Source organism: Trachymyrmex septentrionalis, unplaced genomic scaffold (genome assembly GCF_001594115.1).
Source record: "Trachymyrmex septentrionalis isolate Tsep2-gDNA-1 unplaced genomic scaffold, Tsep1.0 scaffold89, whole genome shotgun sequence".
In the NCBI taxonomy this organism is placed as follows: domain Eukaryota; kingdom Metazoa; phylum Arthropoda; class Insecta; order Hymenoptera; family Formicidae; genus Trachymyrmex; species Trachymyrmex septentrionalis.
Genome location: NW_017306081.1, coordinates 1,135,428 through 1,150,501, shown reverse-complemented (window position 1 = coordinate 1,150,501; position 15,074 = coordinate 1,135,428). Strand labels below are relative to the sequence as shown.

The 15,074-nt window shown below is 32.1% G+C and overlaps 1 protein-coding gene across 11 annotated transcripts in view; it reads right to left on the bottom strand.

Moving 5' to 3' along the window:
- The window catches only part of LOC108755588 (potassium voltage-gated channel subfamily H member 6), a 221,080-nt gene that overhangs the window by 21,180 nt on the left and 184,826 nt on the right, over positions 1 to 15,074 (bottom strand). For 8 of the 11 annotated variants that reach the window (XM_018498695.1, XM_018498694.1, XM_018498696.1 and 5 more), the window contains 6 exons: positions 13,794 to 14,037; positions 10,595 to 10,776; positions 9,180 to 9,200; positions 3,025 to 3,179; positions 1,672 to 1,792; positions 1,450 to 1,570 (listed from right to left, as the gene is read on the bottom strand). In XM_018498695.1, the coding sequence (XP_018354197.1) occupies positions 1,450 to 1,570; positions 1,672 to 1,792; positions 3,025 to 3,179; positions 9,180 to 9,200; positions 10,595 to 10,776; positions 13,794 to 14,037 (844 nt within the window). The remainder of the gene's footprint in view (positions 1 to 1,449; positions 1,571 to 1,671; positions 1,793 to 3,024; positions 3,180 to 9,179; positions 9,201 to 10,594; positions 10,777 to 13,793; positions 14,038 to 15,074) is intronic. The other 3 variants (XM_018498689.1, XM_018498697.1, XM_018498691.1) reach the window with 1 other exon arrangement.

The following is a 15,074-nucleotide window of genomic DNA, read 5'->3' as shown; positions in this document are numbered from 1 at the left end:
TTTTTTTTAATGTAATCGCCCAGTTATGTAATATTTTGTACAATAATTTACATTTCTTTTGATTCCGTCTGCGAAGGTTTTTAGCTGCCACGTAAGGGAAACCAGGACCGGTTGTCCTAAGAGGTTGATTGTCAAAATGTTTATAATTCGATCAGTAATATAAAAAATTTCTTTTTTTTACTATAGATTGTTGATATAATATTAAATAATAATATGTTGTATAAAAGGTTTTGTACCAAAGGCATTGTGTATATTATTTAGAACGATTTTTAAGAAAATGAAAGCACCGTGAATAAATTTTTCTTATTCCCTATTATGTCTGATAAGATTTTAGTATTATCAATCTCAATTTCTTTGTAATCATAGAAAATGATATATTTTAAAAAAATTTTTGCTTTCACATCATTATTGCGAATAATAAAGCTTTATTAGCAGAACTCTTTTACTAAAAACGTCCATTAGATGATTACATGGTTGTTCAAAATGAGCTGAGATCGTAGTTTTAATTAAAATTAAATAACTTATTTGTACGATGATGTATTCAAAAGCAATACTTTTTTTAATACCTAAGGCATATGGTATGTTATAACATATAGTAGTTCAAAATTTTACATCCACTTTTTTCTAAAATTCATTATTCAAAAATTGTGATAACCGGCATCGTTCTCTCCTATACCGCTTCCTAAACTCTAAGATATTGAAATTGATTACTGACGAACCGTTGAAACGCTTTCTTCAATGAACCAAATAAATAGAAATCAGAGATAATAAGGTTAAGATTAAAGGCTGGATGTTGACAGAAATTTAAATTTCAGCAATTTTACTAGAAGAGGGTATAACGTTGGAGTCACTGATTTTAATCAAACTTGGTAAGGATATAGTGCATCCCCGATGTATGCTAAGCAGTAAAGATTACACAGAGAGAAAATAACTAAACATTTACTTACAGTAAATAAAAATAAACTTAATAAACTTAAATAAACTTAATAAATACTCATACAATAAAAAAAATGGCATTTTAAATAAAATGGTTTTTGTATCAAATAAATATATTTTTATATTTAGTAAGTATTTAGTTGATACTATTCAAATAAATAATTTGTTAAAATTTAGCATATTTTTTAGTATGTAGCACACAAAATACATAAACATAGCATAGCTAGCACAAGATCGTATGAACCAATGAGCGTATTATGTAAATCAAAAGATTTGTAAAACGTAAACAAAATGTGTAACGTTAAGCTGGGCGATTATATTGAGAAATTGTATATATTTTGCTAATGTGTACTATACATGAAAAATAAATAATTCACTTTACATTCTGATTTTTCCTCGTAATTTAATTAGTATACATTGTATAATTATTATATTTCTTTAATATTGTTATTTGTAATAAGAAGACTAAATATGTGCGTGCCTATAAGATAGGCTATTGATTCATCGACTCACATCCAATCAACATGACGATTATTGTAAAGATTTTTTCGGCGTCGGTATTCGGTGCTACATTCCCGAAGCCTACGGACGTGAGACTGCTGAAGGTGAAATAAAGCGCCGTGATATAACGACTCTGGAACAATTACAGAATTATATGTTGGGTAAAAGGGTACCACTACTAAGGACTGCGATCTCAAAAAGCGTACTCGAAAGGTACTCGCGCGGATGGCTTACTTTTATACTCGGCCCGCCGGTGTTATTGTGAAAGTAAAACTGATGAGTATCGTTGGCTAGAATGTCGAGCCAACCAACCTTGCTCTTCAGGGTCGGTCTCTCGGCGTTTCCTATGGCATACCTTTAAAAAGCGTGAAATATCGGGATAATGCATTACATCCAAAGCAATATTTTAAAATGTACGGTATGTAATTCGAATCACAAAATCTTCAACTGATAACAAATTTGCGATAAAAGGAGGTGGAGCGCCCACATAGGGTTAGTTAAGGTAAAGTTAACTTTAACTCGATTGAAGAGGTACACAACAGTAAAAAGATCAACTTTAAAAAGATCAATTTTTTTACATTTTCCACAAGATTAATATTGTCTAGACAACTTACAGACATGTATGTGTGTGTTATTAAATATTGATTTTTCAATATTTACATTTTTCAATATACAAAATAATCGATATTAAAACTTTGAACATGTTTTTTTAAATAATTGTTTTTCAAGTGGCGACATCTATATATAATTTAAACAATTTTCGATTGATTGATTTTAATTTTTAAAAGAGCAGCTTCACAAAATAAATAGTTTCGCTTAAGCGTAGTTTTTTTTAATTCTTCGTTTCTGAAGAATGAAATATATTAAAATATATTTAAATGGTCAAAATGTAATAAAATTTTAAAGTTTCTTTTTCAAATCGTTGTCCTATTGTGGAAAAAATTATTTAAAAGAATTCCTACGTTTAATTGAAATTATACTCATACAATTCCAGAAATTTTTAAGAATTTTTCATTTCACATTACAACTTGAGTTTTCTGCATCACTAATGAACCACATGTTTTTTGGACTTGAAACATAGGAGTCTAAAATTCTGTGCAACATACGTTGCAATATATTTATATTTTAACATAAAAAAATTCTTAAAATATCTTCAAAATGTACCTAATCAATATATTAATTCATATTTTGTGTCTAAGATTTATATAACATGACACTTCGCTTCTCTTAGCGCTTTGAGACACTTCTGTGTCTTCTAATTATTTTTTAAAAAATCACAAAAAGTTTTTCTTTAAATCTTTACTGTACCTCTTAATCCTACATTATTTACGTAGTTTTTTTTAACATAATTAAGTGTGGATTTCTGACAGTATATATGTATATCTATTTTTATTGTTCTTTTTTATTATTTAATTAAATAAAGATTAATAATATTCCATATATCTATTAGATAAATTTAAATGCAAAATGTTTTTCTAAAATTGTGAAATAATTACATAAAATATAACTAAAGAAAGTTTAATACTCGATACGTTATACGAATTAAACACGTTGTATTTTCGAAAATATACAGATGATATCACTCACCATATACACGCCATCCAATGAGCAATAAGAGCAAAAGTGGCCATTAAAAGTAACAAAACGGCAGCGCCATATTCGCTGTATCTGTCGATCTTCCTGGCCACTCTGACAAGGCGCAGCAGACGAGCCGTCTTCAAAAGTCCGATCAAGGTCGTCGTCTGAAAATGATAGATCATTTTTTCTATCTTCTGAATATGTGAGCCCGCGAACCTCAGTCTCACTGTACAGAAATCGGCCTTATTTAATGCTATCCATCACTTAAATGATTGATATTTCTTATGATCTTTTATTTTCATAAATGGAATTGTTCACACAAAAATAAAACGTGCTTTTGTAACACGGGCGTGTCTTTGTTTGCATAAATGACGTTTATATTATATATAAAATTAATTAAAAATATTTCGGAAATGCACTAATAATTTTTTTGTTTTTCTTTTTTACAGAGACGTGATTACTTTTATATAAATTAAAACCGTAAGGTTTGCCGCATCCATATGTGACGGATCATTTCCATTAAACTTCAATAAACAGACATTTACTTGAAACCTAATTATCTGATATTTATGTAAAGGCCATTTCCATGTTGGAAGTGTCACTCTCGCCGGAAATCGTCACTTCAGTTGCACATCAATCGCTGAAGCCGGAGATCGTGGTTCGTCGGAATATCACGATATGCGCGTGACATTTCGTCGAGTCCCAAATACCAAAGTTGAAGTCGTTGTCTTCACGGTATGTTATTTCTTGGTACCAATCACAAAGCTGGCATTCGAGGATTAATTTTTCAATAAGTTTGAAAAGCGAGAAAAAGATTTTCAATAATTTTCCAGCGAGAATAAACGATATTATTTTATAAGGGTACCTTTTTTAATGGTACTTTTTAGATAAAGTGACGACCTCCTTGTTGCGGAGTTAGTTGTGATACTCGTAAGTGAGGTCGAGTTTCGATTCGAGTCACTTACGTCCTTTTTTTTTACGTAGTTTCAAGAAAAATAAAAATTTTAAATGGTTGAAATATATTAAACTGTAGTGCGAGCACTCTTGATATATCCAGTATGAATAAAATATGATATAATTACAAATCGTCTGACAAGCACAATCGCCGAAATAAAAAGAAAAGCTGGTCATTGAAATATGATAATCTGCGATTGTGTATGTGTGCATTAGCTGTGAAAAAATTAACTGGCATGAACCGGCATATTCATGCGATTCCTCTTCTTACCTGCCAAAAATGCAAAAGCTTTCAATTAAAAAAGGCATTTGTAAAAGCATGCAAACGATATTTTTACGACTATCATGCGGTATGTTCCAGTGGAAATAATTTTCAGTACCATACACTTCGTGTGCGTTTAAAGCAAAGCTTTGAAGGCGATATAATAATTTAAAACAAAGAAATGTATTTTTCGAACTTGAAGTTTCTTAATTCACACGCGACTTAATGCACGTTTAATTACAAGAAAGACAAAGCGTATAAGCGATAGAAACATATAATCACACATACGAAAGTTCTTAGACATATAACAATTGAGGAGGCAATTGTACAAAGAAGATAAATATTATAAAAGTTAGTTTATTTATCTTCAAATCTGTAAAAAAAAATCTGACATAAAAAATTTAATCAATCTGTAACAGGAACATATTTTTTGACACTAAAGGAACATAATAAGTTCATGGAAATTCTCAGTAAAAGTTTTTATTATTAAAACAAAATTAGCAATAGATTCGCGCTAATAAGAGTAATTAAAGTAATGGCGCAGTAATTTAAGCACTTCATATACAGAGTGTACCCACAATTCGTGACCGAAATTTTAATATTATAACATATACCTGACTTAAAAATAAGATAAAAATCCTAATACCAAATTTTGGTCACAAATTGTAGAACACCTTGTATATTTATATTTAATAAACAATGTCGAACATTTTGCTCATGAACTGAGAATGATTTAACATGTAAGCGAAAAGTTCGACATTATATATTAAATATAAATATATACAAATTTATGTTCAAATTATCGCGCTACTACTTCTCATTAGTCCCAATCTATTATTAATTTTGTTTTAAATTAAAAATACTTGAAAAACAGATAATCAGAGTTGGACTCTTGAGATATTAGAACAATATTAAAAGGAAAAATGGGCAGCTAGAAGTTAGAAATCTTATAATCAGAGGTTGACGAAAGCGGGCACAACTTCTGATTGGTTCTTCACCTTGGTCCACTCGGTATTCTTCGGACAGTTTCGTACATTGTCGAAAACGAATGCGAAAAAAAGAAAGAGATAGATAGCTACAAGCAGATAAGTAACCTGTGTTAAAGAGGTTAGATATCATTGCGAGATCTCGGACAAAGAGAAAATTAACAAATTACTATTGCACAATTCGGTCAATTAATCAACTCGATTGGTTTCTTCAAGTATTGTCACGTATTGCCTATCATATATTAAGTAACACTTTTTGCGCACGCGAATTTCATACGAGAAAGCAATATTTGTTATTTCTTTCTATCCGCCATTTTTGGTCTACATTTGCTGAACCACCGACCGACGAGATGCTATTAAAGATCGACATCCTTACGGGAGTTCACGTCTTTGTGAATATTAAAATGATTAAAAGTTAAAAACTGATAATATTGTACTAATTTTATGATTTATTAGTAGACGTAATTATGCACTTATCAATAATACTCGATTTTTTTTTTAATTGTGATTTCAGTATTATCGTTAAAGTTTGATTATCAACAGAAATGATAATTGCAGAGAAAAAATTGTAATTTTTCTCCAATATATAGAATATTATAGCTTTACAAATATACATATTAATTTATGAAACATTTATGTAAAAAAATCATTAATTCAATAATGTATGAGCCAAATATTTATGTTAATAATAACAAATTTGTATCAATTGACGATAATATCAGCGTTTTTTAATTACTTCCGGACCCTTTTTATACCGCCGAAAATTTGCGCAGGGTTGACGATCTTTAATAGTACCTCGTCGGTGGCCAAATTCTGATTATAGGATCTCTACTAAGAGCCTTAAAGCGCGATAGTTAATGCAATTATATTATCAACAAGTTTCAATTCTTACATAGATATAATGATCGAACGTTTCGGCTCAATTCGAGCCATCTTCAGCAGTCTTGCATAATTTAAAGATTCTTGGAACAACACTAAGTAGTCGTAAAGATAGTAACAGAGTGCACTTTATTTAAGGCACTCTCTTAATTGCCCGTTTTTCCTTTTAATATTGAAAATACTTATTGTTACTCTATTATTTTCATATTATATTTTTTGTTATTAGTTACATTTTTTAAGAGAATTTTCAAATTTAAAACTGTGAAAAATAAAATTACAAAACATAAAATTATTTCAAATCATTAGTATTTAAAAATTTGGAAAAGTCCTAGAGTCATCAGTTACGTTTAAATTACGTTCAGAAATTTCATTCAGGTACATTCAGATATCGTTTTACCTTTATTTAACATTCGACTTATAACAAGAATGAAATGATATCTGGATATATCTGGGTAAAAAATTCCTGAACGCAGTCTTATGGGTTAAAATTTGAAATAAAGGATAATTAATTTGGAAAAATTGACTTTCATGAAAAACGAAATAATAACAAAATATTAAACTTTCATTATTCGCTTGCTCTTTCAATCGTTACAAATATGGAACGTAAAATTCTGTCAAAGCGTAAGAATGTAAACACCCACCCACGCACACACACATACACACACACACACACACACACACACACACACACACACACATTAATCGGGAAAAATCCGTCGGTTAAAAAACCTCTCGTTTTCTTAGATTGAGTACAATCACGATCTTGTATAGCTTGCAACAGAGATGTACTAAGATACAAAAGAAGCTCGAGAACAGAACGATCGGACCAACAGAGTATTGGAACAGAATCGAGAGAAGAAATAGCTGAAGCATATACGCGCAGTTGCTGACGAAATCGCGATGAGATATTTCCAATCGAAGTATTCTCATCATATGTTACCATTGCTATTCATGATTATATGCATTTACTCGTGTACAGTTTTCAACAGATTGTATGTTGTATGCGTGTTATATCTCTATGTGTGTGTGTATGTGATTAATTCATATTTTATGAAATTTTATTTCAATCCCCAAAAAAATGATTCGACTTATTTTCTCACTTGTGAAACGTTCTCCATTATCCTTCCAAATCCGTCAATATTTTATGAAATTGTGATTATTAAAAAATACTCAGATATGTGTACTGTTTAAAATTAATGAATTAACGAAAACGTATATGTCGTGTGATGTTCAAATGCTTGCCCGTGAATCGGGCAAAAGCGAATCAGACAAAACTGAGAAATATGATCGATCATAAGCGGTTACATTCGTCCTGCAACTTTAAAAAGAGATCGATTCGCGCGATATTTGAAGGAATAAAACAAGCCTAACGTTAATTTACTTGCTAGAAATCAAATTTGACAAGCTGGATGCAAGAAAACTAAACATCATATATAAATAAAGTACTCGTTGCATATCTCATCTTAGTCGTGCGCTCAATATACGTGATTCGAAGTTTCATATCTAGTGTCTAATAAAAGAATCAACTATAGTTCTCATTAGATATTGATAGCACGAAATTGTTTTTATTCCATACGATAAATCAACGATGACAATACTCGACAGTAAAAATTTTCCGATTTAAGGTTGCTACAGAAAATGAACTGTAAAATTCCTTGACTTTTCCAGGTTTTTTAGATAAAAATGGATAATTTCCATGACCAATATAAAAGATGCAAAAATTTTAATATTATAAAATATGTAAAAAATTTTAACATTTTAAAGGATTGCAGGAAGGCTAGCTTATATTACTAAAACACAAAAGAAGCTTAGTAGTATAATAAAATTTTGAGGGCAAATTCAAGCCAATAAAAAATAAATTAGTATTAGAAAAAAAGAATGCAGTTATGACGAAAAAGGGCGATCATATAAAATTACCGAATAAAATATTAATTTTAATTATTTTTTTTTAATTATTTAAAGTGTACGAATTTTGAATGTATTTGACAAAAACGTCAGATACAATATTTAAACAATTATAAAATTTATTTGGAATAGGAGCAGTTTAAGGGAATTGTGAGCAAAGTTCAAAATTCCAGTCTCTTTTATATTTTTTCCTGACTTTCCGGTGATCAATTTCAATTTCCCTGACTTTTCCCGGTTTTCCCAGTTTTCCAGATCTGTAGCAACCCTGCGATTGTTAGAATTCAAATTTTTTGCTGCAACTGAAAACTAAACGCACACCTGTGCCAATACGCGAGATCGGAGTTTTACTTTTATATTACTGAATATTAATTCAGTCTTTTATGTTGAATCTTATGTAAATTTCGAGAATTTACATTGGCGCAGACGTGCATCTACTTATCAGTGTAGTAAAATTCAAATTCTAATATATTACCGATTTTGCGAGAACGCGCAATAGTACAAACGTATAAGCCGCAATGCGCTTTGTATACATAAACGGTGTAAATTTTACAAATCTTGCACGAATGGCGAGTTAATAAAAAGCGAATCATTATATGATTTCATACAGTATTCCAGAAAAAAAAGAAACATGCACTTTAGTAATTTTAGTATTATATATCGTACATGTGAGAATAGAGTTGATGAAAATCCTGCCTTCTCGCGTGACAGTTTATTGTATCTTTGGAAATGGAAGAAAGTTAGAATTTATTGAAGGAAACTCAAGCAACGATTTGCCATCAACTTTATTCAAACTTCCTCGGCATAAGATGGGGTTGCAGTGATCGAGTGAGGTGTTTGGTACGAGTTTGGTGTGGCGAGTCGCGTGAAGATTCTTGATCGTCGAGATGATATCGCCAAGAAGGGATGGTTGATATTGCAAGAGAGACGGTGCTGAAAGTATTTAAGATGTGTAATATGTGTTTAAGCGGTTTGTACATGAGAAAAAGAGAAAGAGGAAGAGTGAGAGAGAGAGAGAGAAAGAGAGAAAGAGAGAAGAAATTAATAGAAAAAACTCGTGATTGCGGTGGTGATCTTAATCGTTTGGTGTGTGAAAACGGTGTGGATTGTAATCTTCATTAAGTAACGAAAGAAAAGACACGTTAGTAAGGATCTCTTGTGTATATTATGTGTTAACTAACCTCGTCCTTGTCCAAGCCGAGCTACGAAAATGTTAAACTAAGGTTAAAATTTGTTCTTTTCACATTATGAGGGTTATAATTTCACTTTTCAGATCGTTATGATTAAGCGTTTCGCTTAAAATAGGAGTAAGAAATTCATACGCATTCTTTCACTTCTGAAACAAATTGCCGAGATGGATGACTTTATATTAATTACTTTGTTACAGAAACTGCCGATCGGGGATGCAAATGATATTTTGGTCTCTCTTACAGAAACGCGATAAATTAAATTAATTACAGGAAGAGTTATTTACGTTCACCGTTCTTTCCCTATATAGACTACCTTCATTAGCCACCGGTATCGTTCACACAAATCGAGGGGAGAGAGAAAGAGAGAAAAAGAGAGAGAGAGAGAGAGAGAGACAGAGAGATAAATAAAGACCTTATAAGAGAAGTTTCATAAGAAACTCATAAGAGAAAATCCAAAAAAATCACTTAAACGAACAAAAAAAGAAACGATAAAAAAAGTAGAAAAAACTTTGACGAAAACCTGATATATGTATAGTCTAATACTTTGACAATCAGAGCAGAAATTTTCACAGCGACAAACTATATTTACTTACATATTTATGAAGAATATATGCATACGTGTGCGTACAGGTACGAATCAGTTCAAGATAAAGGGATTGCCCATCTATATCAAGTTACGCACGTTGCATCTCGTAATACGCAATTTTATGATTGACATAATTGACACTAAACGTGGCATAATTACTTGTCGGTGAGTTCAGCTATAATTCTGTCTGTTAACATGAATTTGAATGTAGAAATGGAAAATTGAGCCTCACTAGATGACTGATCCATGACGTACGTGTAGCACACGTTCAACGTTGTGTAAAATCGTTCCAGACAGCGAGAAGCCATTAGAACATCTCGTCGCCCGTACGTATACATTGTGTGCACATTAATACGACGACTCGACTAACTCTTGACAAAGGAAAACGAAATCATTCAACACCGAGAGAAATGGTCGAAAATAGGGAGAAACGAACTAAGCACCAGTCCGGTAAAGTCACATCTATGGGCACGTAACTTGGACTCGGCATGTCATCCTAATCATATTTACCAGCTAACACCGACATTCTAGAAAGTTCTGTCTGACAATCTGGCGTTCACGAATCTGTTTTTTTTTTAAATTCTAATTATCTTCGTTGTTTCTGTTCTGATTTGTTTGAATTTAAGGATATGTATACACATAATGTAATCTATTAAAAATATAAAGAACAAATTTTTTATATAATTTCATTTCCATAACTTTAAAAAATTCATAAGTGATAGCTTTAGTATAATCGGAATAAGATGTGATCTCTTGAACACCAGATTCGACTTGGTAGAAAGATAATCTATGATAATATAAAGCGTACAACGGGACTTACCTCGTCAGTGTCCGAGCCGACGAGTAAGAGGTCGAAGGGAATGGCAGCTACCAAGTCGATGATGAACCAACCCTTCAGGTAATGGACGGCAATTTTACCAGGGTGGGAGACCACCTCATCGTTGCTGTTGACGAACGTCGTGCGAAAATTTATGATGATGTCCACGATGAATGTGACATCAACTAAAAAAATATATAAATAAATTGTGTGATATAGAAAAGAAATCAATAACTTTCTAATACTTCTATAAGATACTTACTATAGAATAATTTATCATATAGATTTATAGACATTTGTCATATACTGGGAATAGAAAGTTACTTTTTAAAAGTAACAAATTACGGTTACAAATTTATAGATTTTTAAAAATAACTCGTTACAGTTACCGACCATTCGTTACTTGAGAAAGTAATTTCTTTGTTACTTTTCCATTACTTTTTTAAAATCAATGACCATCAATTATAATGGACGAGTGCCTATTCATACAGCACAGAAACTTGTAGCAACATTGTTGCAATATTTTAATGTTGCATATTGCAATACAATATTGCAGAGACATTGCAAAGACTTCTTTTTGCAATATTACTTCAGCAATGTTGCAGCATTTAAAAAAAAAATATTTTCAGCAAAAGACACAAGAATCATCCTGTCCTTGTTCGATAATCAGTAAAAAACAAAGACAAAATAGCTCTTATGTCGATTTGTGCCTCTGTTGGAAAGCTCGCTTTGAGTGTTAAGATTTATATATATCAATTTATTTATAATCCAATAAAATAATGATCTACATGTATAATGGAAGAATAGGAATTGATGATCACGGCACTCTTAATCGGATTTAATAACATCTGTAGTTATGAAACTGATCAATCATAGCTATATTCTTCTAAAGAATGGAATGACTGTGATTGGATAATTTCTAACTACGAATGTCATAAACCCGATTAAAGCCAATTTCTACCAATGTAGATTAATTTTAACCCCGGCTCAACTTACTCTTCATCTAGTTTTAAAGATTGAGTGACTTGTGTCCAATCGAACCATGTCTAATCGTATGTAAAGTAACGATAAAAGTAACTGTAAAATTCGTTGCTGTTATCAAAAAAATTTTTTAAACTACGTTACCGTTACAAAAAAAAAGTAACGCAGTTACTAGTAAAGTTACCGAAAAGATAACTTGTTATTGTAACTTCGTTACAAGTACCGAGTTACTTCCATTCTCTGCTTATATTGGATATAAGAATAAGTTTCCGCCCTTTTTTGAATGAAAAAGATGTATTTATTTAAACAAAACAATACAAAGTGAGTTCGTTCAAAGTATTATATATTCTATTGGAAGCGACAACTATCTCCCATCTCAGGTAATAAACGGATTCTTCGAAGACCTTCATAAGAATTGAATCGCTCCCCAGAAAGGGCCGACTGTATGGATCGGAACAAATGGAAATCTGAAGGAGCAATGTCTGGTGAATACGGCGGGTAGGGCAGAATTTCTCACTTCACTCTATCCAAGTATTTCTTGACCGGTTTTGCAACGTATGATCTAGCGTTGTCATATAGCAGAATCAGCTTATCGTGTCTATTGTCCTATTCCGATCATTTTTGTTTCAAAGCTTGGTTCAAACAAATCTTTGAACGAATGCCAACTACTGGGCTCAAAAGCTTGAACACACACTTTTCAAATACATGTATTGCCGTTTTATTAAACACACAAGCAGTGCTATTAACGACATTTCTCTATAATTGGCGGAAACTTATTTCCATACCTAATATATGATAGATTACATTCTGTCATATAATCTATCATATATCTCTCTTTCATTAAAGGAAACCGTCGTTAATCTGTATTTTATTTCTATATTTCGATGATATCGAGTGTTACATTTTTCAAAGTTTCAATAAAAGCCGATCTTTGAAGCGAAATAATGTCAGATAGCATCTTCAGAACTGTTCATTTGAACATTTCTCCGATTTCTTCTCCATTTGTTCTATTCCCGTACTATTATCTCTTTTTCCGTTCTATTGTTTCAGACAGTCGTGACACGTGTTATCCTACATTGTATGAAACGTCATTCAGTGCTACACACATACACCAACACACACACACACACGCATACTCGATGTCAATATCAAATTCAAAACTTAATATTCTAAGATTCGGCTTTATCTTATCTTTATCTGTCAAATAGCTTTTGTACGTATAATATTTTGTTTATTTTAATTATAGAATTTCGTTCTAGTGAAATTTTAATTTCACTAATTGAAAAGAGAATTAAGGCAAGTATTAAGTCATTTTATTATTAAATTAACCGAAAATAAAAATTACGCTGAAATCTCGTAATAGCGCGCGGTTCTAAACGCTAACGAGGTCGTTCTATTTCACTCCAAAATAATAAAATTCAAGATTTTAATGGATACTACTACTCCTCACTCATGCTACTCATAGCACGGAAAGGATTTTTTGCGTTATTTCGAGATTCGCTATTACGAGGTTCCAGTGTATTATCACAACTATTATTATAATTGCAAATGTAATAATCTCTTGTAATAATCTCTCCTTACTTTATCTATTTCTATTATAGAAATTTCTATTATAGAAATTTCACTCTAGTTTTAGAAAGTTAAACTGAGATATCTATTAAAACGATCTCATTATTAAAAAATGAAAACTATTACTACCGCTACTATCATAATTGTACACTTATAATAGACATGCCCTTATTTTAAGTATACGTAACTGCTTATTTTTACGAGTATTTTAATTATTTTTATCATAAAATCTATCTCTAATCCCGAAAAGCTGTGGCAATTATTAAATCGTGTCACTATTAAAATTAATCAACATAAAAGCTATTGTTATCATTGTTATAATTACATTTGCAATAGTTTCTCAACGTCTTTATACTTTATTTACTTGTATTATAAATTTCACTCAAGTCTTGAAATGTTGAGAGAGAGAGAGAGAGAGAGAGAGGGGGGGAGAGAGAGAAAGAGAGAGAGAGAGAGCTATGGCAACCATCTATTAAACCATCTCATTATCGAATTAACTAACAAAAGATATCTATTATGGTTACTATTATGATAATTGCACTTGTAATGATAACCAACCTACTGATCAATATCCTTAAATTATTTTGGAGTATTATTAATCGTATAATTTTAGACTAAAAATAAAATGATCAACTATGGTATAATGACTTACCTATAAAGTCTATAATAACGATGGGGTCATCACTGTACTTCTTATTCTTTCTGCTGTTGTAATCCGGATCCGACAGAACAAAGGCGGCGACATATGGCGTAAATATGGCGGTGTACATCACGAGTAGTAATATAATCCAATCCCAGACTGCCTTGAATGGTGAGTAGTGTAATATGGTCCACTTATGGATTCTGGGGGACTGTAATTTGTACGCCGGGAGAATGTCTGCTCCGAGGGACAGCACCTGTGACAGGCAATATTGAAATTTTGAGATAAGTTCGCATCATCTTTTTTTCACATTTTTTCATTCCAAATCATCACATAGAGTGAAATATTTCATAAAACACTATCCGTCGAAAAGGAAGTCTCCATCGTATTATACGATATAAATTTAACGCGGTTCGATAGAGTGTTTTATGTATCACGTTTCAGAGAGATAGCAAAAAATTTCCCATCAGTACGTCATTTATGTACCTCACGACAAACGTTCCGGTAACATTATCGCAGACATACATGGTGTAACGTTGCTACCAGCTCAATATTGTTCGTGCTAAATTGCATTGCAAATAAAATACACTTATAGAGCACTTATACGCGCCGCGCGTGGAACGTGATGCTATATGAGCGGCCTTTCATATCTCTTACAAGATACACTGAAGAAGAGTACGAAAGCAACTGCAAGACTGTTTGCTGACACATCTAGTACAGAAGCGTTTTAAATTACTTATTATAAACTCTCTGCCATTTAACCGCGCGCGGTTCACCGAGAATTGATTGATGAAGACATAATGAATCGATGATAGGAGATCTGCCAAGGGGGATAAGTTACGCCAAAATTTTCCGTACATCCATTTCGTCAACCCGATCCGGCTGGTGGATCAAAGTAGATCTTTCGAATCACGCTGCTCCACATTTCCGAGAGCATCGCCACTAAAGCTGGTGAACTCTTCCCCGCCGAGTTGTTACTCCCTATTGTCTTCCGAGCAATTCGCTGATGTTCGAGGGTGTTCACGCAAGGGATTATCGTCACAAGTGCCAGGCGAGTGAGCTTAAAACACCTGGCTTCGTGCTCGAGCGGGAGCTTATTCACTTAGTTCGCTGTCGTAATCCGCAATTCTTTCATCCGCTTCGTACTTAATTCCGTCATAATACCGAATAATCGTCACTGAGCTTCGATATAAATCGTGAAAAACGATCATGAGTTGCATGTAATATTCTGCGCCGAACACAAGGCATCGGAAGAAATGCTAGAAATGTTAATCTATCTACGAGAGCAATCAC